Source organism: Arachis stenosperma, chromosome 5 (genome assembly GCF_014773155.1).
Source record: "Arachis stenosperma cultivar V10309 chromosome 5, arast.V10309.gnm1.PFL2, whole genome shotgun sequence".
NCBI lineage: Eukaryota > Viridiplantae > Streptophyta > Magnoliopsida > Fabales > Fabaceae > Arachis > Arachis stenosperma.
Window position 1 is genome coordinate 137832503 of NC_080381.1, and position 26908 is coordinate 137859410.

Below are 26908 nucleotides of genomic sequence, written 5' to 3' on the forward strand. Positions count from 1 at the left end.
GGATAAAAATATACGTAAAAAAGACTTGGTGAATATCATCTTCTCTATGCTTATCAAAAAACATCTTCTCTTGGTTTTTCCTTCTTTGCAAATTGAACAAAGAAAAATCATGCAAGATCCTATAATTGAATAATTTAGATTTGTCACATAATCTCATGGTCACGCCAGTGATCAACCAAAGATCCTCAAACCCAAATTCAGTTATTCACCCAAACACGGCCTTATCGTCTTAATTGAAAATGACCATATTACCCTTACGCACGTTTCTCCAAATGTTGTCAATGCAATCTTAGAATCAGGTCATGTCAGAGCACACGCGCGTGTGCCACGCGCTAGGGCGATTGAGAGGCGGAAATCTCGAACCCCTTCTCTCGGAAGTGGACCCCACTCTCTCTCCTTGTCCTATATATTACTCTCATTCCTCCCCTCAATTGAAGAGAGAGAAAGTGAAACAGCAGCTAGAGAGAGAAAGGGACCATCATCAGAATAGAAGATTTAGAGAGAAAAAGACAACTGTAGATGCCATTGGATGAAGGGTAGAAGAGCCTATTGCAATTTCATGGGTTTTGGGTTTTGATTTTTTTTTAAAAAAGGTTAATTTTTTATTATTATTTTTACGTGTGTGTGGTGTTGGAGAATGATAAAACAAAATTTCGAGGGGGTTGAATTGCATTTGACTTTGTGATTACTGTTATATCATTGTGAGTCAGCAAAGCCTAATTTTTTATTCAGTTCTGTTGTTGAATCAATGAAAGAAAAAATACAATATTTTTGTTCACTTGTGGTTGAATTGTATAATGATAATAAATAAATAAATAAATAAATAATTTGATGATTATATATAATGCTTATCTAATTTCTCTGTCTGTTCCTCTTCCGCAGACATCAGAGAGAGAGTGTGTGTGTGAAAGAAAATAAATTGCTTTCTGACCTTTTTACTTTGGTTACTGTTTCAAACTAAAAGGTAAGCTATATCGGTTTTTTCTGTACTTTCCACAATCTTTTCCCTTTTCTTGTGCTTATCATAATATCGCTTTCACTGTGGAGAAGGAAAGTAAAAGAATTAAAGAAGGCTCTTTGTCTTCTTGGGGGACTTTTGGCCTTTGGGTTTTCTATCCATTCATAATTTTTCAGTACTGACAGTGAATAAATAAAATGGGGGGTGGCATTATCTCTTATTATTTGTAACTGTTGTAACGTTCCTTCTTCTTCTCCTTCTTTGTTTTAGTCCTTGTAACGCTTTCTCATCTCTTGGGGGGTTAGAGAGAGAGAAAGAGAAGAGAGGTAGGTGTGAACTTTGGACCAGAAATAAAGGGCTTTTGTTGTCCGGTTCCTCTTTTCATCTGTTTCTGGCATAATAGAATAGACTTTCTTCCTTCTAGAGAGAGAAAACGCTGCTAAAGTCATGCAAGGACCGTTGACAAGCAAACACAAACACCTTTTTCGGTTGTCTATATACTTTTCTTTATATGTTTTATTTTATTAATTTTAGCAATATGTTACAAGATTGTCAATGCTTTTGCTCAGTTCAATCTGGTTTAAGGTCAAGAAGATGAGTAATGAAGTTCAAACTGAAAAGGTGCCGTAGCAAGGTGTAGTCATATGATAAAGGAATTAGAGACTAGAGTAGAGTGTTCGGTAACATAGAATAGAAGCTTTTGGCTTTTGGGACATAGGTTGAGGAAAAAAGGGTCCATTGAAAAAAATTGTTAGCTTTTAACTTTTTGTGGGGGGTTTTGGAGGGTTTCGTTTTATAGCAGCAAAACGGTGGGAAGAGGGAACATTGGTGGTAGAGTTGTGGCTGATATTTCTCCAAAGAACCATTCATGCCTGGTTTCTCAGCTTTTGAGTTACCTCTTTCTTCTCCTCTCATTTCAATGTCAAAGCAAAATTTCCCTACCTTGTCTTTCTCCGATGTAATTCTCTAGTCTGTCTTTGTTCTTTTATGTATCTGTTGTGTTTGTGTTGTTTGTTTGTTTAAGATTGGTTGACCTTTAATTTGGTTTATTTGTGCATCTTATTGTTCATTGTTGTTGTTGTTTTGGTGGCTAATTGTTGGGCTATTATGTAGCAGAGGGAAATGATGGAGGGCCACAGTGAACTGGGTCTTATTGGAGATCATTTTGACGGCGGTTTGCTGGGCAGGATTAAGGACGATGGGTATGAAAGCCGGTCCGGTAGCGACAATTTTGAAGGTGCATCTGGTGATGATCAAGAAGCTGCTAATGATCAGCCAAAGAGGAAGAAGAAATACCACAGGCACACTCCTCACCAAACTCAGGAGCTTGAAGCGTATGACTTTATGAAATTCTGAATTCTTCTTTTGTTGCAAACTTGATTATTACTCCAAACTCAGGATTATTACTCTAGTTGTGTGCTAATAATGTTTTCTTATATTGGTTTTGTATAGTTTCTTCAAGGATTGTAATCATCCTGATGAGAAGCAAAGGGCAGATCTTAGTAGAAGGCTTGGCTTGGAGAATAAGCAAGTCAAGTTCTGGTTTCAAAATCGACGAACCCAAATGAAGGTTGGTTGGGGTACATTATTAGTGTTCATACACTTTTATTATGCAGGTTTTTTTTTTTCGTGCAATTTGCACAGAGGAGTAATTGAATCATTTTTTTCTAATTCAGACGCAAATCGAGCGCCATGAGAACATGATTCTTAAGCAGGAAAATGAGAGGCTCCGAGCTGAGAACAGTGTGATGAGGGAAGCTATGGCAAACCCAATGTGCAACAACTGTGGTGGAGCAGCCATTCCAGGGCAAATTTCATTTGATGAGCATCAGATTAGAATTGAAAATGCTCGGTTGAAGGATGAATTGAACCGTATATGTGCCTTGGCGAACAAGTTTCTCGGCAGGCCAATCTCATCATTGGCCAGCCCCATGTCCTTGCCTGCCTCGAATTCTGGTCTAGAGCTCGGTATTGGGAGGAATGGTTTTAGTGGTGGTTCAAGCGGTCTTGGCATGTCAATGGGGCTTGATTTTGGGGACTTTTCAGGGGGCACTCTGCCTGCGATTTCCGGGATTAGATCACCGATGGGGTTGATGGGAAATGAAATCAATGCAGAGAGATCTATGCTATTGGAACTTGCATTAGTGGCTATGGACGAATTAATCAAGATGGCTCAGGCAGATAGCCCACTTTGGATTAAGATGGATGGCGGGAAGGAAATTCTGAACCAAGAAGAGTATGCAAGAATGTCTTCTTTTATTTCTCCAACATCTCCGGGATATGTAACTGAAGCTTCGAGAGAAACCGGTGTAGTAATAATCAACAGTTCAGCCCTCGTTGAAACAATGATGGACCCGGTATGAATATGTTGGCCAACTTCTTAGGTTTTGATGATGTTTAACCTTTAATTCAATACATTAGAAGCCATACTTTTCTTCTAGGTGTTCATAATTTGATGAGTTTATTGACCATTTCTGTGTTTAGGAACGATGGTCGGAGATGTTTCCTTCTATGGTTTCTAGAGCTGTAACCCTTGATGTTATAGCTAGTGGCATGGGTGGATCAAGAAATGGATCTTTGCAAGTGGTATGTCTCTATTCTGAATGTTTGTTTCTTTCCTGTTTGGCTGGAACTGATGACTGATAGGAGGGTCAAATAATAATGCTTTTCAGATGCAAGCGGAGATTCAATTGCTTTCGCCACTCGTTCCTGTTCGTCAATTGAGCTTCCTCAGGTTTTGCAAGCAGCACGCAGAAGGGTTGTGGGCAGTGGTAGATGCTTCAATTGATGCTGGTCGCAATTTTAAGAGGCTTCCATCAGGCTTTCTTGTGCAAGATACACCCAACGGTTTCTCGAAGGCAAGTGTTGGTCTATTTTACATTAAGATTTAGATATCTTTTACGTAGATTGTGATATTTTCTTTTGTAAGTTTCAAATGCATGCCATAAGGTTTTTCATAGCCAATATTTTGGTTTCCCAATACATTGCACTTGGTTTCCACCATAGCTTTGTTATGATATCAAATGTATATATAATGTTATTTGTCCTTACATGTTTCTCTTGTTTATATTCTTGGGATCTTCAATCTTTGCTTTGTAAACAATATATTGATGCTTATATTTGGTTTTTGTGTTAACATTTTCTTTATCATTAAGTTGGAGTATGAAGCTATGATAACTAATATTTTCACTTGTCCTAAACCAATGTGCCAATGAAGTGTGATTGCAACATAAACCCTTTTTTTTCACTGTTGTAGATTACTTGGGTTGAACATTCCCAATATGATGAGAGTCTCATTCACCAACTGTATCGGCCGTTGATTGCTTCCGGCCTCGGCTTCGGCGCTCCTAGATGGATTGCCACTCTCCAAAGGCAGTGTGAATGTTTGGCAATACACATGTCCTCTTCAATCCCAAGCGAGGACGCCACAGCCATAAGCCCAGCTGGTAGGAGAAGCATGCTGAAGCTTGCGCAACGCATGGCTAATAACTTCTTTTCCGGGATTTGTCTGTCTTCATCGCAAAAATGGGACACACACCATCTCGGCAATGTTGGTGATGAAATCAAAGTTATGACCCGGAAAAACACTGATGTCCCCGGTGAGCCCCCTAGCATCGTCTTGTGTGCGGCCACTTCAGTCTGGATGCCGGTGTCGCGGCAGAGGGTGTTTGACTTCTTGCGTGACGAACGGATGAGAGGGGAGTGGGTCATCTTATCCGGCATTGGACAAATGAAGGAGATGCTTCGCATTTCTAAAGGACAAGTTGATGGAAATTCCTTATCGGTCCTTCGAGCTAATGTGAGTGTTCTTTTTGGCGAAAGCTCATATGCAGTAGTTATATTCATGTGAAGTTCGTTAGATGATTTAACAAGTTTGACTAAATTATTATCTAACGATTTTCAACTATCAACTTTATATGAAAATAACTGCACGCGAGTTTTTTACTATTCTTTTTAATCTAATAGGATAAGACTTAATATTTTTTGGATGTTTGTAGGCTAATAATGGCGGCGAGAGCAGCAACAACACGCTGTTTTTGCAGGAGACATGGAACGATACCTCGTGCTCGGCGTTGCTGTATTCGCCGGTGGAGGTGGAATCGTTGAAAGTGGTAATGAGTGGAGGAGATTCCACATATGTTGCTCTCATCCCTTCAGGCTTTACCATTCATCCGGATGGTCATTCCGGCACACAAGACGGAGATGACGGTGGCAGTTCCGGATGCCTGCTCACAGTTGGGCTACAGATATTGCTGAACAGCCTCCCCACGGCCAAGCTCACGGCGGAGTCAGTCGAAACCGTGAACGACCTCATCACAGGCACCATTCAGAAGATCAAAGCTTCACTAGGAGTTGCGTAGTTGCTCACACACAGCCTTTTACGTTTTCATTTTGTTTCTTATAAAAAAGAGAACTATAATTTTCTGCTTCGAAAAGTGAAAATAGGGTTTACATATTTGGATGTGTAAATAATATGAGAGTAATAGTATAAGAGAAGAGGGTTGTGATTGTTAAAGGGGTTCGGAGTCAAGAACGAACCGCAATTGTAGTGGTTCGGGTATTGACTCGTTCACCTGAAAAACAAGTCTGGTTCATGCATGGTTTTGCACTTTTGCTTATATAGACTATGATGATATACACAGATATTAAGATGAACTTATGGATATTGATTTTGTAGTTATATTCATCTTAGTTGTTATATTTTATGTGCTTTTAGTACCTGAACTGTCACTATTCATACTTTAATTTGTTATATTCTCTTATATTTGGTTTCGTTTTTTTTTTCAAAGATAAAAATATATTTTATTAAATTTTGTAAATGAAATATGAGTCCATCTCAGGACAAGAAACAATGAATGATGGAGATATCTCAAATAAATCACATTTAAAAAGAAATCTAACGGTGAAAATTAGAAAAAATTTTTTATAAGAATTGAAAGTAGACTTTTTTTAAGAGAATAGGACTTGTGGACCAATTTAATGAGAAGCTATATGGAGACATTAAATCTCTCGAAAAAAATTTATTGGAAGTATCAAGAATAGAAGTTTGGGCCGTGTTGGTTCTTTTAACAACAGAGATTCCTAACTTTTCAACAGTTCCAACATAGAATAGCAGCCATTGAACGAAGCTGCTCCAATATGATGTTCTATTAAGACCAAAATTCAATAATTGGATGGGTGGGATGCCAAACTCTGAGAACTACTGGACGAAACATCTCTCATAGTTGGACATTGCATAAGACAGCGAGAGATTGTTTTGTCCCTCTTCTTGACAGCGGAGACACAGTGTTGGTGTTGCAGGAAATCTCTGGTGAATCTAAGCTAAAATGGGGAGCCGACAATGGAGGCACTTCCAGATAAACAATTTGATTTTGTGAAGGAGTTTCATCTTTCAAAGGTTAATCCAGAGAGCTTTTTGCTGCATATGAGTTAGACATAGTTCAAGTGGAGAGTGTAAGAATAGGTACGCCACTCTATAGCCTGATGTTGTATCATATTTCTTTTGTTTATTTAGTGTCCATTGGAGTGTGTCATCTTCACCTTCAATTTTCAAAAATAGAATTCTAATTGAAATATCATTTGAAAAGATCTCTGTAATGAATGGCTGATTCCAAATTCTTTCTTCAATAATCAAGTGTTTTACTTTGGGAGCAACAATAAACGAGTATTGAGCATTTATTGGCACAGTGAATGGATATGGAAAAGGCAGCTATGGGTCATCAAACGTATGAATGTTTATAACGTTATCTATTCTCCAGGTAAGTCCCTTTTTCATCACATTTCTACCTTGTAAAACACTTCTCCACTCCTAAGAAGGGAGTGTTTCAGGTTCTGCATTTAGAATATTTTCGTTTTTGAAATATTTACCTCTGTAAATTCTGGCTAATAGAGAAGTAAAATGTGTTGCTACTCTCCAATATTGTTTGCCTAATAGAGTAAGGGTTTGAGCCTTAAGGTCTTTAAAACTAAGACCTTCTTCCTTTTTTGAACGGGTCATAGTGTCCCAGCGGATTCAGATTAGTCGCTTTTTATTTTCTTTTTTACCCCACCAGAATTGAGTCAGTAAGAAATGAATATTAAAGATTAGACTGTCTAATAATCTGAAGCAAGAGAAAGTGTGGCCTCTCCAATTATTTTTAATAAAACTAATCTTCTCCCAACAGACAATAAATTACGCTTTTAATTTTAATTTTTTTTTTATACCTTCTTCTTAACCATGTTAAAAATGGTTCTCTTTGATCTATTAACAACATATGTTAGCCAAAATATTTATCTTGAGTTCCTATATGTAAAATATTTAAAGAGGCAGCTACACGAGTGTGAGAGTAAAAAAAAATGTTATGGCTAAAAAAAATGGTAGACTTGCCAAAAAAAATATTTGGTTTCATAGTCATATTCCTTTCTTTTATGGGTTAGAATGTGAAACATGTGTGTGCAGTTGCAATTCCATTTATACATAACAGAATAAAGAAATCTTATATAAAAATGACAATCTCAACAACAAAGTGGAAACTCATTAGAAATATGTAAAATAATTACAACAAAAAAAAGTAATTAAAAAAATCAAAGTAATAGTTTTTCACGAATTTTTCTCGTCAACGTGTTTCAATAAAAGGTTATTTCTTGACCCAAAAAGAGGTTCTTTGTTTTTTATTTTGAATTTGGCCTTCTATAGAGAGAAACACAACCCAACTTGAAGCCCAAAATATCCCACATCAATTTCAGTATTTTACAAATCCGCCCCAAATGTTTTGTATAATGCCGTTTATACCCTTCCACTGTCGTTAAGCTCACTTCTCAGCTGAACTCTGAAGCAAGCTCATCAGAAAAACAAAAACCCTAAATCCCCAAAATGCGAACCTTTATCGTACACAGCTCCAAGCTCATCAAAAGCAAGATAAAAAATATCCCTATGATTCAGCATCAGCATCACCATCACCATCATCCGAATTTCAATCCCACGCGAGCAATGTCGCAATCCACCTCGATCCCGAAGAAAATGCAGAGGGTTCGCGACCACGGCTACGACAACTACATGGAAGTCGAGAAGAAAACTCGGAAGGTCCTCAAGGTCCAGAACATCATCCTCAACGAGCACAACCAATCGCTCCCAATCTCGCGCCTCGAAACCCTAGCGCACCGCATAGGCTTCACGCGCAACACAGTCGGTGCTTTCATCCTCAAGTTCCCTCACGTCTTCGAAATCTTCGAGCACCCCGTGCAGCGCGTGCTCTTCTGCCGCCTCACGCGCCAGGCAATCCTCCAAATCAAGCAGGAGAATGAAGCATTGCTCGCTCAGGTTCCACGCGCCGTCACGTGCCTCCGCAAGCTTCTCATGATGTCGAACACGCAGCGGCTTCGCCTCGAGCACGTGAGGATCGCACGCTCCGCTCTAGGGTTACCGGACGACTTCGAATTCTCGGTGGTTTTAAGGTATCCTCAATTTTTTCGCTTAGTTGATGCAAATGAGAGAAGGAACAAATACATTGAGCTTGTAGAAAGAGAACCTAGTTTAGCAGTCTGTGCAATTGAGAATGTTAGAGAGAGAATTTACAGGGAGAGAGGTGGTGATGCTGAAGATGTTAGGTTCTCATTTCTAATTGATTTTCCACCAGGTTTTAAGATTGGGAAGTATTTTAAGATTGCAATGTGGAAGTGGCAGAGGTTACCTTATTGGTCCCCTTATGAGGATGTTTCTGGCTTTGATTTGAGGTCGATTGAGGCGCAAAAGAGGATGGAGAAGCGGGCTGTTGCCTCAATCCACGAGTTGTTGTCATTGACCGTGGAGAAGAAGATTACCTTGGAGAGGATCGCACACTTCCGGCAGGCGATGAACCTGCCGAATAAGTTGAAGGATTTCCTTCTCCAGCACCAGGGGATTTTCTACGTGTCGACAAGGGGGAACCAGGGGAAGCTCCACACGGTTTTCCTGCGAGAGGCTTATAGGAAGGGTGAGTTGATTGAGCCAAATGATCTGTATTTGGCGCGGAGGAAGCTGGCTGAGTTGGTCTTGTTGAGCCCCCGGAAGGCGAGGATTGACAGGGAATTGGTTGGATACAGGAGAAGCAGGTTGGATGATGAGATGGGGCAGATAACAAGGGTAGCTGTGGAGGATGCCTATGAGGACTTCAAGGGTGGAGATGTAATGGATCAGGATAAGGATGAAGAGGGAAATTTGACCTCGGACATAGGTTCAGATGTTGATTCGGATGTTGGAGATGAAGTCAATAGTTTTGATGAAGATAGTGTATCAAGGCAAGAAACATCATAACTTAGTGTAGGAGGGAATCATTTGATCAAGGGTTTTTTCCAATTTTGCGATTGATGAGTGTCTCACTCTATATAGTTTCCAATTTTGAAACAGTGGATAATTCTTATTTATACCCCATCTCAACTAAAGTGATAATTTTAATGTTGATTGGCCAAGTGTTTTAAGTCTCTCATTGAACTATTGAAGGATGAGGAACACTACTAAGGGATTTTAGCTTTATTGGAATATCGTATTGAGGATGATATCTGATCCAAACTCAGCTCTTGGAGATTATTATATGGAAGAAGATATCCTTTTACTCATGGACTCATTTGTCACCTACCATGTTTTTTATCTGTACATACTACATACTGAAACCATTATACGGAAGAAAAAGTTGGGGAAAGAAGGGATTAACTGGTTCAAGCTTAAAGTCACAAATTGGTGAAGCTTGTGCCCCACTCCAATGAGATTCTCAAATCACAGTACTCAATTTTGATACTAATATACTACTTGAGGACAGAAAATGCCCTTGAGAAGATGTGATTGTATACTGGATAAGCATCATGTACTTGTACTTGATGAATGACAATGTATTGAGTGAAATCCTGAACTAGATGCTAAATGCTAGCTTTGTAACCTTTGATCCTGTGTGCTGGCAGATAACTAATGATACCTATTTATCTCTGGAGATTTCCCGTTACCTGACAATAGATCATAAGTAAACATGAATGAAGAATGATTTGGAGTGTGGAGAAGTCTTCGATGAAAATTGAAACATGCAGAAAGTCCGCCATAAATCATACCATGCCCCCTTGTTATTTTTTATCTTTGGGTCAAGTATAATATGACCTTGGGTTGTTGACGTCTGATTGGAAATTCTGTTCATGAAAACAATGGGTTGGGCCAGAAGCCCAGGACTCATTTCATACCCGTGTAATCTGACACCAAATATACTCTGGGCTGGAATAAATATATCACACACAAAAAAAGGTCTAAAATTAAAGATTATTCGATTTAGGCAAATCACAATAATTTCAGATTCGGTGAATAAGGTGATAACTTTATAGTAGTGAATAAATTGTAAACATAAGAAGTCAGGTAACGTGCTTTTATTTTTGCGATAAATCACATTCCATATGCGGAACTTTATAGTCTTTTGCGGGTTGGGTTATTTATACAGAAAAGGATGTGTAGTTTGTGACTTTGTGCATTTAATTTCATGCAGGCTACAACCATTAATTTGGTGAGCAATTATGATGAGATATTTAGTGACAATGAATTGTGTGATATTTAAATACATTACTTTTTCAGCTTCACCTGTTTTCGCATAAAATGGTTAAATTTAGCCATGATTAACGAGCTCAATCACATCCAAATAGAAAGTTTATATTCCAATTGAGAACATATTTTAAATCAGATTAATCTTTATAGCAAAGTCTGTAGAGAATAGAGATAGAGAGACATGTTAAAAACCAAAATGAATATTTTATTATTTTTGGCCCCACAGTTTTTTTTTTTTTTTTGCCATATATTCTTCACTCTCTTTTTTCTTTATTAATTTTCACTTGACTAATCACAATTAACTGTTCCTTAGACTGTAATATGATTTCTTAGCGTAGCACGTCATTAATCAAATTCATGTAATTTATGGAACAATTATACTAATTGAGTCTTAGTGTCTTACCACAAATTCCAAACTAGTGGACAGAACTATTGTTGCGTTACGCTAGCACCATATCATTTGCTCAGTAAATAATTAATTAATTACTGCTTGTTACATATCTGATAACCAAAAATGTGGACTTAATCACACATTCATCTTTGTTGATTATATTTGAAGCTGAAACCAAATATACTTATCTTGCTGAAAGACCATATTATGCGTTTAAGGAAGGTTATCAAACAATAGTATTACTATGTGCAACTTGGTACTAGACAATGCTATTGCCTTTGTTTTCCATAGGGGAAAAATAAATAAATAAACAAATAAATCAATCTATTGATTTAAGTAACTAATCATAGTCAATGCTTAGCTTACCGGTATGTAAAAAATATTAGGCCATCTTGTGATCAATCATGAAACATTGGATTTTTTAAATTCTAAAGTTTAATTACTTTGAACTTCGGAAAAAAAGGTTAATTATCATTAAAGCATGATCAATTGTTAATTTGTAATAGTGCTATCAAAAGGGTCATGATTCATGAAAGAGCACTATATGACAAAATGAGTATCTTGTTGATTAAGCTAGCCATAATTATTGACTCCTTTCTAGATCTCATACATACGCTCAATACAAATTAATTAATTAATCTATACAGATTCAAGATAACTTGTGTATGATTAAATTAGTAATGGGTTAAGCATCCATAAAAACTATTAATGATAATAATAATATGGGTTACTATATGTTCCATTCTAATTCTAATGATTAATGAATATATTACTAATTACATATAGAAGCATATTTATTTCTGATGAATTCCCCACAAACGACCTAACAATCCTTGATAAATCTCAACAACTTTTAATTTTCTATAAGCTAAGATAGTCTCAATTTTATATATAGATTCGCAATTTGCATTGTGTTCTCATCCAACTAGAAAAAGGTATAACAAACAAGTAGGTTGGGAGGAAAAGAATTTAATTTTTTTTCTTTGTCCTTTTCTTTTACAATTTGTGTGTGGCAATATTCGCCCACTAGTCCTATAAATAATGCATATTTTGGAATTCACACTCACTCTTATCCTTAACTTATGTGATTAAGTCAAACAAATCATTTTAAATTTTTTATCAATTAATTAATCTAATATGATATAGAAATCACACTAAGGAAACAATCTATTTTAACCATTTGCATGCATTAGAATATGCGTAAGATTCAAGATTCCTCAATATTATTAGCTTTTGGGTCCCTCTCTCCAATTTCAAAGCTTTGACAAATGTCCTGATCTGCTGTAAACATTAATTTATTTTTATTATTATTTTTAATTTGGATTTAAATTGTGATATTCTCATTTTATTTGGAGTGAACTACCAATTCAACTCCTGTCTATTTTTAAGAATGACAATGTAATTTTTTAAAATAAAATTGATCCACTTCAGTCTTTGTCTCCTAATTCCGTCACACAATACAGTTTCTGTAAGTATTTTTCTGTCAATTTTGAACGAAAAATGCTAACGTGTCAAGTTCAAAAATGAACAGAAATTTAATTGTCTCTAAATTTAAATTGATTAGAAATTTATTTAATTTTATTATTTTTTAAACAATATTTTTTAAATTATTTATTTATTTATTTTTTTAATAAATTATTAAATATATGGTATAATATGAAAACCATTTAGTTTTGGTTCCTAAATCTAAATAAAAGACACTACCAATAGAATCGTGATATATATATGTCAACACAATATTTCATATATATTATGAGAATCACATGCCATGAACATAGGAAGGAAATTTGGCATTAATAAAACCAACAAGCTATCAATATTATCATCACAAAAAGCCTATGACTCCTCTATGTGTGTCGACACTCGACAGATCACTAGTGATTCTCTTAATTAACAATCTTTCTAATATATCCTAATTAATTCCATGATTATTGTGAAGGATTAGAAGAACCATTTGTGGCTGTAAGATGAAGCAAGAAGAAAAATCATGTCCTTTGGCAAGTTTGTGAAATTGACTAGATTCCAACCCTTTTTTTTCCTTTTTATTTGGTCACGAGCTTCCAACTTTGCTCAAGTGCACAACCTTTTGGACTATGGACTTTAATGCAATTATTGTTATGTTTGAAATAAAAAATAATAATTGACACTACAAGATAGAACAAAAAAAAAAAAAGAAAAAGTACAGGGGCCAACTATTTTTTTCTAAAAATAAAATTTATTTATATTTTTAATGTATTAAATATATCAAAAAAAATATATTATTATACTATTAAAAATATATTTTTAGTGCACAAAATACATAGATTTAATAAAAAATTGAAAATCAATTACTTATTATTATTTGTAAAAGTAAAACACATAACATGGTAATTAATAATTAATAATTAAATATAAATATAAGTCTTTCTAAGCATTGACAAGTTAACAACTCTGAAAAAAAATTTCTTCATAAGGTCAGTTGCAATAATATTAGTGCATGTAAATAATATATAATATATAATAGAATAAAGTATCATTTTTGTTCCGAACGTTTGGGGTAAATCCCAAAGTTATTCCTAATGTTTCAATCGTCCTATTTAAGTCACTAATGTTTTAAAATTGACTCAATGTTGTCCTACCGTTATGGATCTATTAACAAATTGACGGCAGGACAAAATTGAGACGATTTTGAAACGTTAGGAACTAAATAAGAGGAAAACGTTAAGGACAAAAATAATACATAAAAATAAATTTTAATTTAATTTTATCTTTCAATAATATTAATTTTTTTTACTGTACATAGTATTCAATTATTTTTTAATTACATCTAAATAATTTACACTTAATCACATTACTTTCATTTTAAATAAATTTATTTTTTTATAATTTTAAAGAATTTTGATACATTAGAAACAAAAGGTATAATTTATATTTTATTGTATATATATTATTTTTTTTGCAGGTTTATATACTAGTTATTCAACAAATATTTTATGATAACTAAAAATCTTTAAGAGTAAAATTATAAAAAAATAATTTATTTAAAATAAAAGTAATGTGATTAAGTGTAATTTACTTAGATGTGATTAAAAAATAATTGAATATTATATATAGTAAAAAATTGATATTATTGAAGGATAAAATTAAAATTTATTTTTATGTATCATTTTTGTCCCTAACGTTTTCATCCTATTTAAGTCCGTAATGTTTCAAAATCATCTCAATTTTGTCCCACAGTCAATTTTGTTAACGATCCTAACGGAAGGACAACATTAAGACAATTTTGAAACGTTAAAGACTTATATAGAATGATTAAAACGTTAGGAACAACTTTAAAACTTACCACAAACATTGAGAACAAAAACGATACTTTCCTCCGTATAATATATAAAATAAAAATATGGGAAGAATGTAACTGTTGAGCAATGGAGAGGGGAAGCATGAAAGAAAGTCAAAGGGGACAACATTAGACACAAGTAGAAGAAAGGAACATAAAAATTAAAATAAAAATAAAAAAGAAAGGTAAAGTTGTCTGTGTTTGTGTTCTCTTCTGCCTTCATTCCATTTTATTCATACTCTCATATCATTCGTGTGTGTGTGTCTGTTTTGCTTTCCATGCTGCTTCTTCTTCACCATCTTTCTCTCTTCTTGCTTCTTTAAACAACACAACATCAACACCTACATCAATATCTGCATTAACACCCCACCCACATTCCAAGCTGCAACCTTTCTGTGATCATCATTTGAGAGAGAGAAATGGGGAATTCATTTGGGTGCTCAGCCTCTGGAGAGAGGCTGGTGTCGGCGGCAAGGGACGGCGATTTGGTTGAGGCCAAGATGCTTCTAGAATGCAACCCTTGTCTTGCTAAATACTCAACCTTTGGTGGCCTCAATTCCCCTCTTCATTTTGCAGCTTCCAAGGGCCATAACGAGGTTCATTTCATGAATCCAAATGTTTAATCTCATTCTCAATACCCTTTTTGTCTTTTTCTGCTTTTCATGCCTCAAAAAGTTTCTGCTTTTGTTCTTGGATTTGGGTTTCCATTAGATTGTGGCTTTGTTGCTTGAGAATGGAGCTGATGTGAATTCAAGGAACTATTGCGGCCAGGTAAAGTCTTTCATTTTTGCTATTCTCTTTTTCTCTTTTCATTTTAAATGGTAGGTTGATTCTGAGTTAGATTTAAGCTCTGTTGTGGTAATTGGTTTTGATTTGAGGAAGTTGAATTGTATGGTTGATTACAATTGGTGCAGGTGTTGTTCTAGTTTCAATTTTGGGCATTGGAGATTCTGTTCTGTATTTGGAATTGCAAATTTGTAACTTTTTTGTTCCATTTTGATCCAGCTTTGCAGTTTTAGGATATGATTCTATTCCTATGTCGAGAACTTATAACTAGAGTTTGCGTAGTTGTAAGTGACAGATTGGCAGATGGATCTGATAAAAATTCTAGAGATATCTGCATGATAATATGAGACATTGAAATCTTTTTGTTAGATCTCACTTCTATTTTGTAGCATGTTTATGATGCACTTACTGAGGATATAGTTTACTAATTGATGTTTTGGACTCACTTTGATTTGTTATTTGAAGACGGCTTTGATGCAAGCTTGTAGATATGGTCATTGGGAAGTTGTTCAAACCCTTCTGCTCTTCAGATGCAATGTGAGTCTGACTATATTTCCCTCTCTTTCTCGGTCACTCGGTTATATCAGAACTGTTTTCCCCACTACTTAGCATTTAATTCTTCTGGAAACCATAGATCATAGGGATGGTTATTGAAAGTTGAAACTAAGTGCTGCTAAGTGGACATGAATTCCTGGTTTTTGAGTGAGAGAGTGAGTGTGTGGTTAAAGTTTCTTTTCGAGCATAACTTGTCTACAGCCAATTCAATAACAGGTTGTGAGATCGGATTATCTCAGTGGGAGGACTGCTCTTCACTTTGCAGCTGTGAATGGGCATGTAAGATGCATTAGACTCGTCATGGCTGACTTTGTTCCAAGTGCTCCGTATGAGGCTTTACATGCTCCCACGGATGCTGACATTGATGACGGATCAAATGTTAAAAGCAAACATGAACAAAGGTTTGCCTTTCCTTTTCATTATGTAATTCTAAAAGAAGTATCATTGTAATATCCTTATGTTAAAAACGCTCTTTGTAGTTTGTATGATGAATGGCTTTATGTTTTTCTATATGTTCATGCATATACATTTACATGATATTGAGATTTCATTTAGTTTTCATTGTGGTTAAGGATTTTTTTTCTTCAAAGTTTTTACTTCTGTATGTTATATTCTTGCTATTTATTGACTTTATTCCAGTGCAGCGCACTGTCCAAGTTTGTAAACAAGGCGGCTGATGCCGGTATTACAGCCCTTCATATGGCTGCCTTAAATGGCTATTTCGATTGTGTACAACTGCTTCTTGATCTTAATGCAAATGTCTCAGCTGCGACATTTCACTATGGAACGGCAATGGATTTAATAGGTACATCTTTTACTCAATATGCTAAGTAGTACATGGTTATTTAATTCTCCCCACCAAAATCTGTAAACTGCTGATGTGCTTTGATATAGGAGCCGGAAGCACTCCATTGCATTATGCTGCTTGTGGGGGAAATTTGAAATGCTGTCAGGTAAGAATAGCTTCAACTTTGATCTGTAATATTCCATCTTCTCCTTTGAATCTAGCAAAATGCTTTATTCTTTCAGATCCTCCTTTCGGGAGGTGCAAGTCGGACAGCTTTGAATTGCAATGGGTAAGATATTCTAATTTGACTGTTTATTACTAAATTTTTGCATGTCCTACAATATATATGATACAAAGAGGAATTTTTTCCACACAGATGGCTTCCACTCGATGTTGCGAGGATGTGGGGGCGTCACTGGCTTGAACCAATATTAGCACCCACTTCTGAAGCTACAATACCATCTTTCCCTCCATCAAATTATTTGTCCTTGCCACTTATGAGTGTCCTCAACATAGCCAGGTATTTTCACAGTTAATCTATCTAGATTTAAAAATTGCAAACCGCAATGGGGAACGGTTTGGGAAATAGGCTGGTACTCTAGAACCATAATTACAAAAGAATATAGGAATATATGAAAGAAGATGTTATAGGAATAAAACATATGGTTTCTTAACTCTTGATCCACCACTTTGGTACTTGAATTAAGAGTGGATTATACATTGCGAATGATTCATATATTGCCAGGGTTGGAGTGTAATGCAAGAATTGTACTTATTACATGATTTAAAAACAAGAAAAATCTTACAAGTTGTTTATTTATTTACTTTTTGTTCCTTTGATGTCCTTTTTTCTGATGTATTGAGCCAGAGCAGAGGTTAAATGTTTCTCTTAAGGTTTACTGCTGCTAGAAATGGAACTAATAATGAGTTGGAATAACTGCAGAGAGAGTGGATTGCAATCATCTCCTACCTCTTCCGACGAAATTGATTTTTGTGCCGTTTGCCTGGAGAGGCCATGTTCAGTGGCTGCAGAAGGTACTGGATTCTATTTAATGAACAATAAAGTTTATGATCACAAGTTGCTTTATGTTTGAGGCTGCTAGCAGATGGTTAACTGATCTTAGAACTTTTGCATGCAGGATGTCGACATGAGCTTTGTGTTAAATGTGCACTCTATCTTTGCTCAACAAGCAATGTTTCGTCCGAAATGCTCGGCCCGCCGGGCTCCATCCCTTGCCCTCTATGTAGACGTGGAATTGTCTCTTTTGTCAAGTTACCAGGTTCACAAGCAAGAGAGACTAAAGTCAACGGATCGCTCGGCTTATGTACTCCATGCATGCTACATCCACGTGACATAAATCGGCCTTCTTTCTTTCATACACCGGAGATTCGAAAGAATCGTGTCGCTTCTATTCCTTCAGAGATGCTTTGCCCTGTGACTTGTAGTCCATTTCCATCAGTTGCACTTCCTCTATGTACCTGCAATGATGGTCCTTGTCCACCATTTGAGCCACGAGAAGTTGAAGCTCAAGATGAATCGCCTCGTCACTCACAAGTATCATCAACGGATCAGGATAAAATGGAAGGGCCAAGATTGGAGAAAACAACATGCTCAAGCATGTTTTGGGGTAGAAGAAGTTGCAGCAGGGAGCATCAATGCAATTCAGAGATCAACGCTTGATGCGACGCGACGGAACCCGAGAAGGTGTACGTATGATCCTTCTTTTTTGGTGGATACAGTATACAATTTGTTGAAGAAAGAAAGCTTCTATGCAGATGTGTTTTCTGGGCACAGGTTGCATAATAGGTGATAAATAACTTTCTTGCATTGATTGCATTTCAACATCCCTCAAGCTATGTAGTTTCCATCAATGATATTTACCGGGGATTTCTCTAATATTCTGATTTAGATTGTTATTTTAATTGATTGCAATTTGATTTAAATTTTTCATTAGTGAAATGGTAGGGTGGAAATATGTATCAGATTAGAAGATTCTGTATATTATTATGAAACTTACAAGCCTTTACGAAGTAACATATTTGATCACCAGATACATTTGTAATTTCCCTTTTTAATTTGATTATTTGATTTTGTTCATGAGATTACTGTTAAGACCAGATAGTTTGTCTTAGTAATTAAGTAATTAACTATTACTTTTAGCATAAGTCAGCACAGCATTTGCTAAGGAAAAGTACAGCATTTGCTAAGGAAAAATGATTTGATGGCTATCTAAATATAATTATTTTCATCGTTATAGTTGGCCCTACAAATGTCATAAGAAGTCAGCGATGACAGCGATGAACAGTTAATAATTTCTCTCTGATTGGATAAAAGAATTATTTGCTTTTTTCATATGGTCAGCAATCATATATCCGCATTCTAATCAAAAGAGAAAAATATTATAAGAAATTAATTCGGAGAACCTGGCCGGCGGTTCCTCCTCATCCTCAACTGCTCCGCGCAACCGCGACAACCATGGGTTTAGTTTATTCAGGTGGTGGCTAACGTTGTCTTGTTCATCATCACAGTGTACATTAATGATTGTCGGAAAAATTTGTTCCACGGTTCATGTGTTGCAAGCTTTTCCAGTAGATTCTCTTTTCAGCCCCTACGGCCTACTGTACCATTTAAACTATCACTTTTGACGTATTGACGTACCATTTAAATTATCACTTCTGACGTATTGACGTAAGTTATTTTTGTCCTTTATTAAGCTTTTGTATCCACTTTAGTTATGAATGGAATAAATACAGAGAAGCCGCTGCCAAGTACCAAATAATTGAGTAATCATATTATAGGGTTATTTAATTGTAATGCTTTCTAATTTCCACCCTAACAATTGAAATATATTATGTTTAATATATTATTTTATAGTTAAAATTAATTTAAGAATAAATATTTATTATTATTATTATTATTTTCTTTTCCTTTGACTTTTATTACTAAATCATCTCAATGACCACAACTACAATCATTGCTTAAAAAAATAATAAAAAAATTTTAAAAATAAATTTTTAAAAAATTAACAAAAAACATAAAATAAAATATTTGCAATAAAAATAAAATATTTTAAATGTTAAAAATAAAATTAAGTAAATGGTACAAATTTAAACAATCTTTACTCTAGTCACAAAAAAAATACTTTAATCTAAATATTATAGAGCTTGAAGATGGAGCTCTGCTTAACAATTCAAAATAAAAGTCATAAGCTATGCTAGCTATAAGATATAATGTTAACTAATAATACAATTTAATGTGATAAGTTAATAAGAAATTTTTCATGCAAATGGAATGTTTATTTTAAATGCAAATAGCATGTTTATTCTCTATATAAATGGAATATTTGTTTTTCATGTAAATGAGATATTTATTTTTAATATGAAATGGCTCACCTGTATTTGGGGTTGGTGACGGCGAAAGATGGCGACTTAATGACGGCGGAAGATGGGGACGCTTGGGAACTTTCTCGCCGACGAAGGAACTGTGTGTCGGAGTAGGTATGTACGGTTGGTTGCGGTTAAAAGGGAGTTTTTTATTAGAAGGAGGTGTGATTAGGTCAAAGTGAAATTTGATAAAAATGTAGATTTAGGATAAAAGTAAAATTGGATGATTAGTGAGTTTGAAATACTATCTTTTGTTAACGCTATTTATATCTTTCATTGTTCACCTAGCAAAATTAATCTTCAAATAACGTAGACATAAGACGTGCATGTGGTAGTAGCAACACTCGTATCATTGCACAACACGCATAAACTAGACAAGCCATATATATAAAGCTTTGTTATTATAGTGTGTATCCTTTAACTTCCTATCACAAATCATAAAATTCTTAAAAGGAACAACATCTTCAATTTGGTCCTTAACTTCTCACAACAACCTAATAGGTAACATAGCACACCAAGTCAAGTAAAGTAAAGTACATCAAGAATATCCCTACTAGAATATCCCTACTAGAATATCTCCTATCTTCCAAAACCCACCAATTATTGTGCACTCCAAACAACAAAAAAAGAAAGAAAAAGGTTTCATTTCATCAAACACCTATCCCCTTATTCTACCATACAATGTTTTTTCCATTTTAAAATATTCGCAACTTTAAAAAGTAACGAATATCTTAGAATAGAAGAAGTAATAATAACTGACCAGGTAACGAATAAGACGACAAAATTAGATAATAACATGATTTATTCAACGTGCATTGCTATATATGCACCACCTTAATTAGATTGTTGTTGATTCGGAATGGAATGAATGAATCACCTTCTCCTAGCAGCAGTTTCTCTTTGAGCATTGAAGTAAACAGCAGCAACAGGTAGGCCAAGGCCATTTTCCTGAGAGAAGATTCTTGTGTTGAATTGCTCTCTCGAAGCAGGGGGACTCACTGTTTGTCTCCCTCTATGCTGCTTCAACAATATGAACACATATCTGTGTATTCCTATCACTGGCCTTGGACTCTCATACACCACTATCTCTCTCCCTTTATAATTCATTCACATACATCAAAGTTAAGAACATGTAATAAGATATGTATATATACATTGTTACATTAATAAATATATGTGAAAACTCATATTTTTATACAAAATTAGTAGTTAAAAAACTAATCAAGTATGTCAAATTATCTATAATTCTTAAATATTAAATTTACATAAAAATGATTGCACGCAAGTCTCATATCTAATTAAGAAAAAAACCTTGTACAAGAATCAATGGTGACAAACTAGAAAGTTAGAGAAACTAACCAAAAGATGCATCAGTTGTGCCAGGAATATCTACAACCATCCTGAAAAATTGGAACCAGTTAAGTTCATTAGAGAGAATTATCAGTTTATCTAAAAAGAATAACAAATAACATATCAATGAATATGATTGAATGAATATGATTGTTTGTTCAAACTACAAACCAGTGAAGATGTTCCCTCAAGTATGGATCACTAGGACTTGGAGCATCCGGGTCTGTCATAATCTACCAAACAAAATACCAAGTATCAACATGAAAATTAAAATAAGAATAGCAACTAATAATTAATTAATTAATTAATTGAATTACCAAGGTATAAGCATCCCTTAAGTCATGACCACCAATCTCAACTCTAGGCTTGGGCACAAGGGTTGAAGGCATAAGCTCATGACCATTAGCAACTTGCTTAGTGGAATAACTCACATTCATTCTCACACTTGGGTTGAATACATCAACCACATCTCCTATCACTCTTCCCACAGCAAGTGGTTCCATCATAATCCTAGACATTATTATTGAGAAACAAGAGAACCACAAATATAAATATATTATAATGCTCTAATAAAACTTTGCTAATATAATGTGAATACCTTGGAAACCAAATCCTCAATGCATATATATAGCCCCATAAAGCACAAAGAAAGATTCCATGGAGCAAAGATCTAAGGGCTTTTCTATTTAAGGAAAGGACATGTGTTTTTTAGGTATGTAATTTCTGTTCTTTCTTACACGCACGCTAGCTTAGCCAGAATGGTTCATGTTCATCTCCTACATATTTGTTTGTCTTAATTGATGAGTTTTATTATTAATTAATAATTTAATATGCTTCATTAACGGCAGAATCTAGAACATGTCTTTGGATTATTGGCTACAAGGGAATGAAGAATATATACAATTTTTCAATTCCGACTATTAATATATGATATCTTTGGCAAATTGGAATTCACCTTTTCTATAATAAGGTGCTGAGTTTCATGCACATGGTTTTCTCATATCAATGAAAAAGAAATCTTATCAAGTAGTACTATTGTCGTATTAGGACAAAGATCTGTTTAATATTAGAATTTTTATTCTAGTTGTCATCTAATTTGTTAATATAGAAATTAGTTTGGGTGGTGTTGTAATTATTAATTAATTAATTATATTGGCAGTTGGTCTATTCTTTGATGAAAAGAACACGACTGTTCATAAATTTTATAAAGTTTAGGCCTCCAAATCTGATTATACAATAATAAACAAACACACTTTGATTCCATCTGAATTTGTGATTCAAAAATTAGAAATTTTTAAATTAAATCAAAGAATTTATTGACAATAATTGAAGTTACACAAATTACTGATTTTATAAAATATCTAACCTTTAATCCATCATAAACACATAAGAGACTAGATAATAGAGATCTAATTTGATTTTAAAACTAATAACACTTTATTTTAAAACCCCATTTTCACCGTCCAATATAATTAGTAAATAACAAAATAGATATCAATTCTTAACGAATAAAAATTGTTACGTATGTCAATTCAATTAAATTTATGTATTTAAATAATTTTTCATGTAAAATTTTTATATTGATAATATAATGAAAATTAAATTATACATATTAAGGTTTTAAAAAATTGTATTTATTTTGGTAATCTGAAATTTAAAAGAGAAATATTAAACAATACTATCAAGAACAAAATCTCCCCATAAAGCAAAAAATTATAATCTCCATTATTTTCTATCCCTATTGGCGGCCTACACCCAAAGAGGCGCTTGAAAATAAAACGCATGCATACAAATGATACAATTGATTTAGCACATAAGTCAAGTGTGACATTGCTCTAATAATACCATACACCTACCCTTCTTTGATGATCAATAACAATAATTTTAGTACATAAGCATAGTGATGATTAAATCTATGCTAATGATGAATAATTAAGCTATGCCTAGGGATTGAATCTCATATTTTTAATGAAAGGCAAATCAAAATGCTTCCAATAGATTGTACAATGTATTTAGTTGATGGATTAGTCAAATGCACGCATGCGTAGAAATTATCCCATATGTTCATATGTGACATGTCTAAGACATGGTTTTATTTAGGTTAAAAGTATTATCTTACTACTTCAATTGAAATAAAGACATATGTTATTTTGTAGTACTTAATATAATAAAATTCCAATGAGTAATTTATTACATAATTTTTCCATATTCATAAAAAAAATTGCGAATTCGAATTTTTCTATCTTTAGTAATATATATATAAAATAAAGTTGACATTATATAAGATAATTTACTACTTTATACAAATACAATTATACAAATTTTCCTTGAGATCCCCCATTGAACTATTTTGGGGGGAAAAAAGAAAAAGAATTATTTTTTCTTTGTTTTAACTCCAACAAATTTTAAATGGTAGTTGGAATAAATTTAATATGACAAGTTCGTAAAAGGGTTATTTAAGTATGATTTTTGTCTCTAAAGTGGAAGTTGAAATTTTTTTCGTTTTTAATTTTTTTTTGCCTACAAAATGGTCCTTGAAGTTTAACTTAATTTTAAAATCATTTTTTTTAAACCAAATTTACAATTATTTTATTTTGAAAATACTCCTGACTTAAAAACAAAAAAAAAGGGAAAGAGGGAAGGATATCATGTCGGGGGGGAGGGGGGGTTAAGGGAAGGGAAGGTGGGGAAGGAAAGGGGAAAGGCCATCATCGCTACTCTTCGCCGTCATCGCTCCTGCTCCTCGCTGTTTCTGTTCCTCCTCCTCGCCCTCCTCGTCTCGCCACACCTTGACCTCGCAGCACCGCAACTTGCGCCCTAACCTCGCCGTTCCTGCTCCTCGCTGTTTCTGCTCCTCCTCTTCACTCTTGCTGTCGTTCTCGTCTCGCCGCACCTCGACCTCGCAGTGCCGCAACTTGCGCCCTAGGCTCGTTGCGACTCGTCCTCGTCTCGCCGCGACGCATCTGGCCCGCATCCTCATCGTCATCGAAGAGGTGGTGGTGGTGGTCGTGTTCCTCGCGTCCTCCAACAGTGTGTTATGTGTGAAATCTGCAACAAGAGTTTTCAGAGGGATTTTTAGTAATTATATTATGGATTTTTTGTTCTTGGAATTAAAGCTGAATTTGAGAATTTCTGATTATTGTAATTGCATATGAGTTTTGTCAATGAAAGAGGAAGAATTTTAGTTCTAAGTTTTGTTAATGATTCTGAGTTTTGACGATGATGATGATAATGATTTTCTTGTTTTTCTGAGTTCTGAGTTTTGGATTCTTGTTTTTCTGAGTTCTGAGTTTTGATGATGATGATGATTTTCTGAGTTATGATGAGTTTTGACGATGATGATATTTTTTGAGTTCTGAATTTTTGTTTTTTTGTTTTTGTTGTTGTTCTTCTTCTGCTTCTAACTGCTTTTGTTGTTGTTATTCTTTTAATTCCATTATCCATTTTTATTCTTTGCTTCTAGTTATTGTTGTTTTATTGGTGTTGTTACTGCTTCAGCTTCAGTTTCTAGTTCAACTTCTGCTTCTGCTTCTGGTTGATTTTAGTAAAAAAGAGAAAAGGATATTTTTGTGCGTAAAATAATTTTAAAATTAAGTTAAATTTTAGGAACTATTTTGTAAATAAAAAAAGTCCAAAACAAAAAAATTTAACTCTTATTTTAAAGACCAAAATCATACTTAACATTTCGTAAAATGTGAGAAAAATTATTGTTTAACTTAAGACGTTAATTAGAGAGGTTAATGAAACATTTTATTTTGGAATCCTCATTATTAGAGCTATAAGAACCCAATACTTGAAGGGAAAAAAGCCAAGTCTAATTCACGATTTTTCTTCTATTGTTAAAGATATCAAATATGCACAGCTTTATTTCCTTAAGAAGAAATAGGAACTATTATCAGTCAACAATGAAAGTAAAAACTTTATATGGAAAACTCTGTTGTAAATTATTGAGTAATAATAATAATGTATATATAGGAAATTCTTATTCTGTTCCCCACTTCAACAAAAACACTCAGAAGAACACGCAAACAAAGAATAAGCACAAAATGAACAGGAAGAAAATTAAAATAAAATATAAAAAATCATCTATATATAGCCACTATCAATAGTTTGGAATACTTTGAACTTTTTAGTTTCCTAGTAACATTTTCCTTTCATCTATCACATGAAATGAGGCCATCAATGTCTCATTATACAAAGGATCTCTTATTCTGCTACTCAAACTAGCATCAAGACCAAACTATCTATAGCGCCAAGGGTATTTTATTTAGAAATTTTAAAAGAAAATATTGTAATAAAATTTTTTATCTCATAATTAATATTTGTATCCTAATTTATTGGACTTTTTCATGAAGAGGAAAAAAACGCATATGTGGCCATTAGGGGTGTCATGGGTCGGGTGAGTTTGATGTGATTCAGACTCGGCCCAAAATATATATCGGGCCTATTTATTAGACCTGAATCCGTCCCTAAATTCGATGAAATTTATACACTTTTGGGCCACGATTATAACGGGTGAAAATCGAGCCGTTAACGTTACATTACCTTAATATTTTCTTATAAGCTAGCATGTGAAAAATATCCAAATTTCTAAAACTACTCCAATCATTATTTGACATGGTAAAATTCACTTAGAAAAATATAACAAAAACTAACTCTTCTCTAAAATTAAAACATAACCATAATCAATGCTAATATTGTCTAATAATACCAAATATTTAAATCAATAACACAACATTATGCATTAGTCTAAAATCTTATGCATTTTAAACTTAAAATATTAACTTATAGTCTTATAATAACTAATAATACAAAATATTAAGATTTACAATACTTAAATTCCACATAAGAATAGCCATTATCCATCACTAATAACACAAAATATTAATTGTGTAAGATGACCGGACCGCCGAACCGAGTTTAGGTGATTCGAGTCATGACCCGGACCCAACCCAAAATAATGATAGAGTCTATTTTTGAGACTCTTACCCGGCCTTAGACTCGATAAAATCAGACCAAATTAACTCCTAAAATATTTGAAACAGGACCAAATCTTCGAATCGGACTGGACCATGCACATCCCTAATGGCCATTATTGAAACTGAAAGCTCAAAGCTTATCAGCTTAAATGAACATGAATCTATTTATATATAGCGACGATGAGATAGAATTTACACTACATAATGCACTACTACTTACTTAAATATATAATATCTTCTAATAAATTTTCTAATAAGACACTAATACATATATTTTGTATATTGGTATATTCTTATAAAATTTTTATCTTATTAAATATATAATGAACACATATTACCGTGTTCATGTCTCCAATGAATATAATGTACAATAACCAAATATAATTTTATAGACATTATTTAGACACTAGAAAAAAACTCATATATTATTAACAGTTAAAATGTTACTCATGTTAATTATTATAGAAAATCAGGTATTAATCCTAAAGCTAAGATACATATATTAATAATGAGCACGATAATAATCTTTAAATTATATTTCAAGAGCCAATGGTAATAAAATCAAAAGCAGATTTTAATTTTTTTTTACGCTATTCTCTAATTAATAAGTCAATAATTAATTTATTATTGATCTAAATTTCATTTAAGGATCTATCAATAGTTAATGAATTATTATATATATAAGACAGAATTTAAATTTTTAATATTTATTTGAGCAGACGAATAAACTGATTACTCGACAATATTTATTTAATATTTTTAGTTGTCTCCATTACATAAATAATTTTGAATCTATTTTTCACAATTCAATGTTATTGAAAAATATTTAATTAAATTTAATTTTATAAATATATAAAATTTTATTTT

At 33.9% G+C, this 26908-nt stretch overlaps 4 protein-coding genes across 7 annotated transcripts; 3 read left to right on the forward strand and 1 right to left on the reverse strand.

Moving 5' to 3' along the window:
* The first annotated feature begins 412 nt into the window (after positions 1–412).
* Positions 413–5639, forward strand: LOC130979948 (homeobox-leucine zipper protein ANTHOCYANINLESS 2-like). 4 transcript variants are annotated; one of them, XM_057903517.1, is made up of 9 exons: positions 413–701; positions 883–964; positions 2072–2292; positions 2411–2528; positions 2635–3315; positions 3443–3544; positions 3631–3816; positions 4215–4757; positions 4957–5639. In XM_057903517.1, the coding sequence occupies exons 3-9, from the start codon at positions 2081–2083 to the stop codon at positions 5317–5319; spliced, it is 2205 nt and encodes a 734-aa protein (XP_057759500.1). In that variant the 5' UTR covers positions 413–701; positions 883–964; positions 2072–2080; the 3' UTR covers positions 5320–5639. The 4 variants fall into 4 exon arrangements, with proteins under 4 accessions (XP_057759500.1, XP_057759499.1, XP_057759497.1 ...); XM_057903516.1 differs by having other exon boundaries at positions 444–593; positions 2075–2292; XM_057903514.1 differs by lacking the exons at positions 413–701; positions 883–964 and adding an exon at positions 1458–1916.
* Positions 5640–7752: 2113 nt separating this feature from the next.
* Positions 7753–10210, forward strand: LOC130979695 (protein ROOT PRIMORDIUM DEFECTIVE 1). The gene has a single exon (XM_057903216.1). The coding sequence runs from the start codon at positions 7812–7814 to the stop codon at positions 9228–9230; it is 1419 nt and encodes a 472-aa protein (XP_057759199.1). The 5' UTR covers positions 7753–7811; the 3' UTR covers positions 9231–10210.
* Positions 10211–14418: 4208 nt separating this feature from the next.
* On the forward strand, positions 14419–18392 carry LOC130983021 (E3 ubiquitin-protein ligase XBAT33-like). The gene is made up of 10 exons (XM_057907188.1): positions 14419–14796; positions 14912–14971; positions 15452–15523; positions 15758–15942; positions 16186–16346; positions 16436–16494; positions 16571–16617; positions 16705–16848; positions 17272–17363; positions 17468–18392. The coding sequence occupies exons 1-10, from the start codon at positions 14620–14622 to the stop codon at positions 18007–18009; spliced, it is 1539 nt and encodes a 512-aa protein (XP_057763171.1). The 5' UTR covers positions 14419–14619; the 3' UTR covers positions 18010–18392.
* A 1662-nt stretch (positions 18393–20054) lies between these two features.
* Positions 20055–21632, reverse strand: LOC130982710 (CEN-like protein 1). The gene is made up of 4 exons (XM_057906781.1): positions 21380–21632; positions 21234–21295; positions 21072–21112; positions 20055–20806 (listed from the first exon to the last, which is right to left on the reverse strand). The coding sequence occupies exons 1-4, from the start codon at positions 21578–21580 to the stop codon at positions 20586–20588; spliced, it is 525 nt and encodes a 174-aa protein (XP_057762764.1). The 5' UTR covers positions 21581–21632; the 3' UTR covers positions 20055–20585.
* Positions 21633–26908: the final 5276 nt, after the last annotated feature.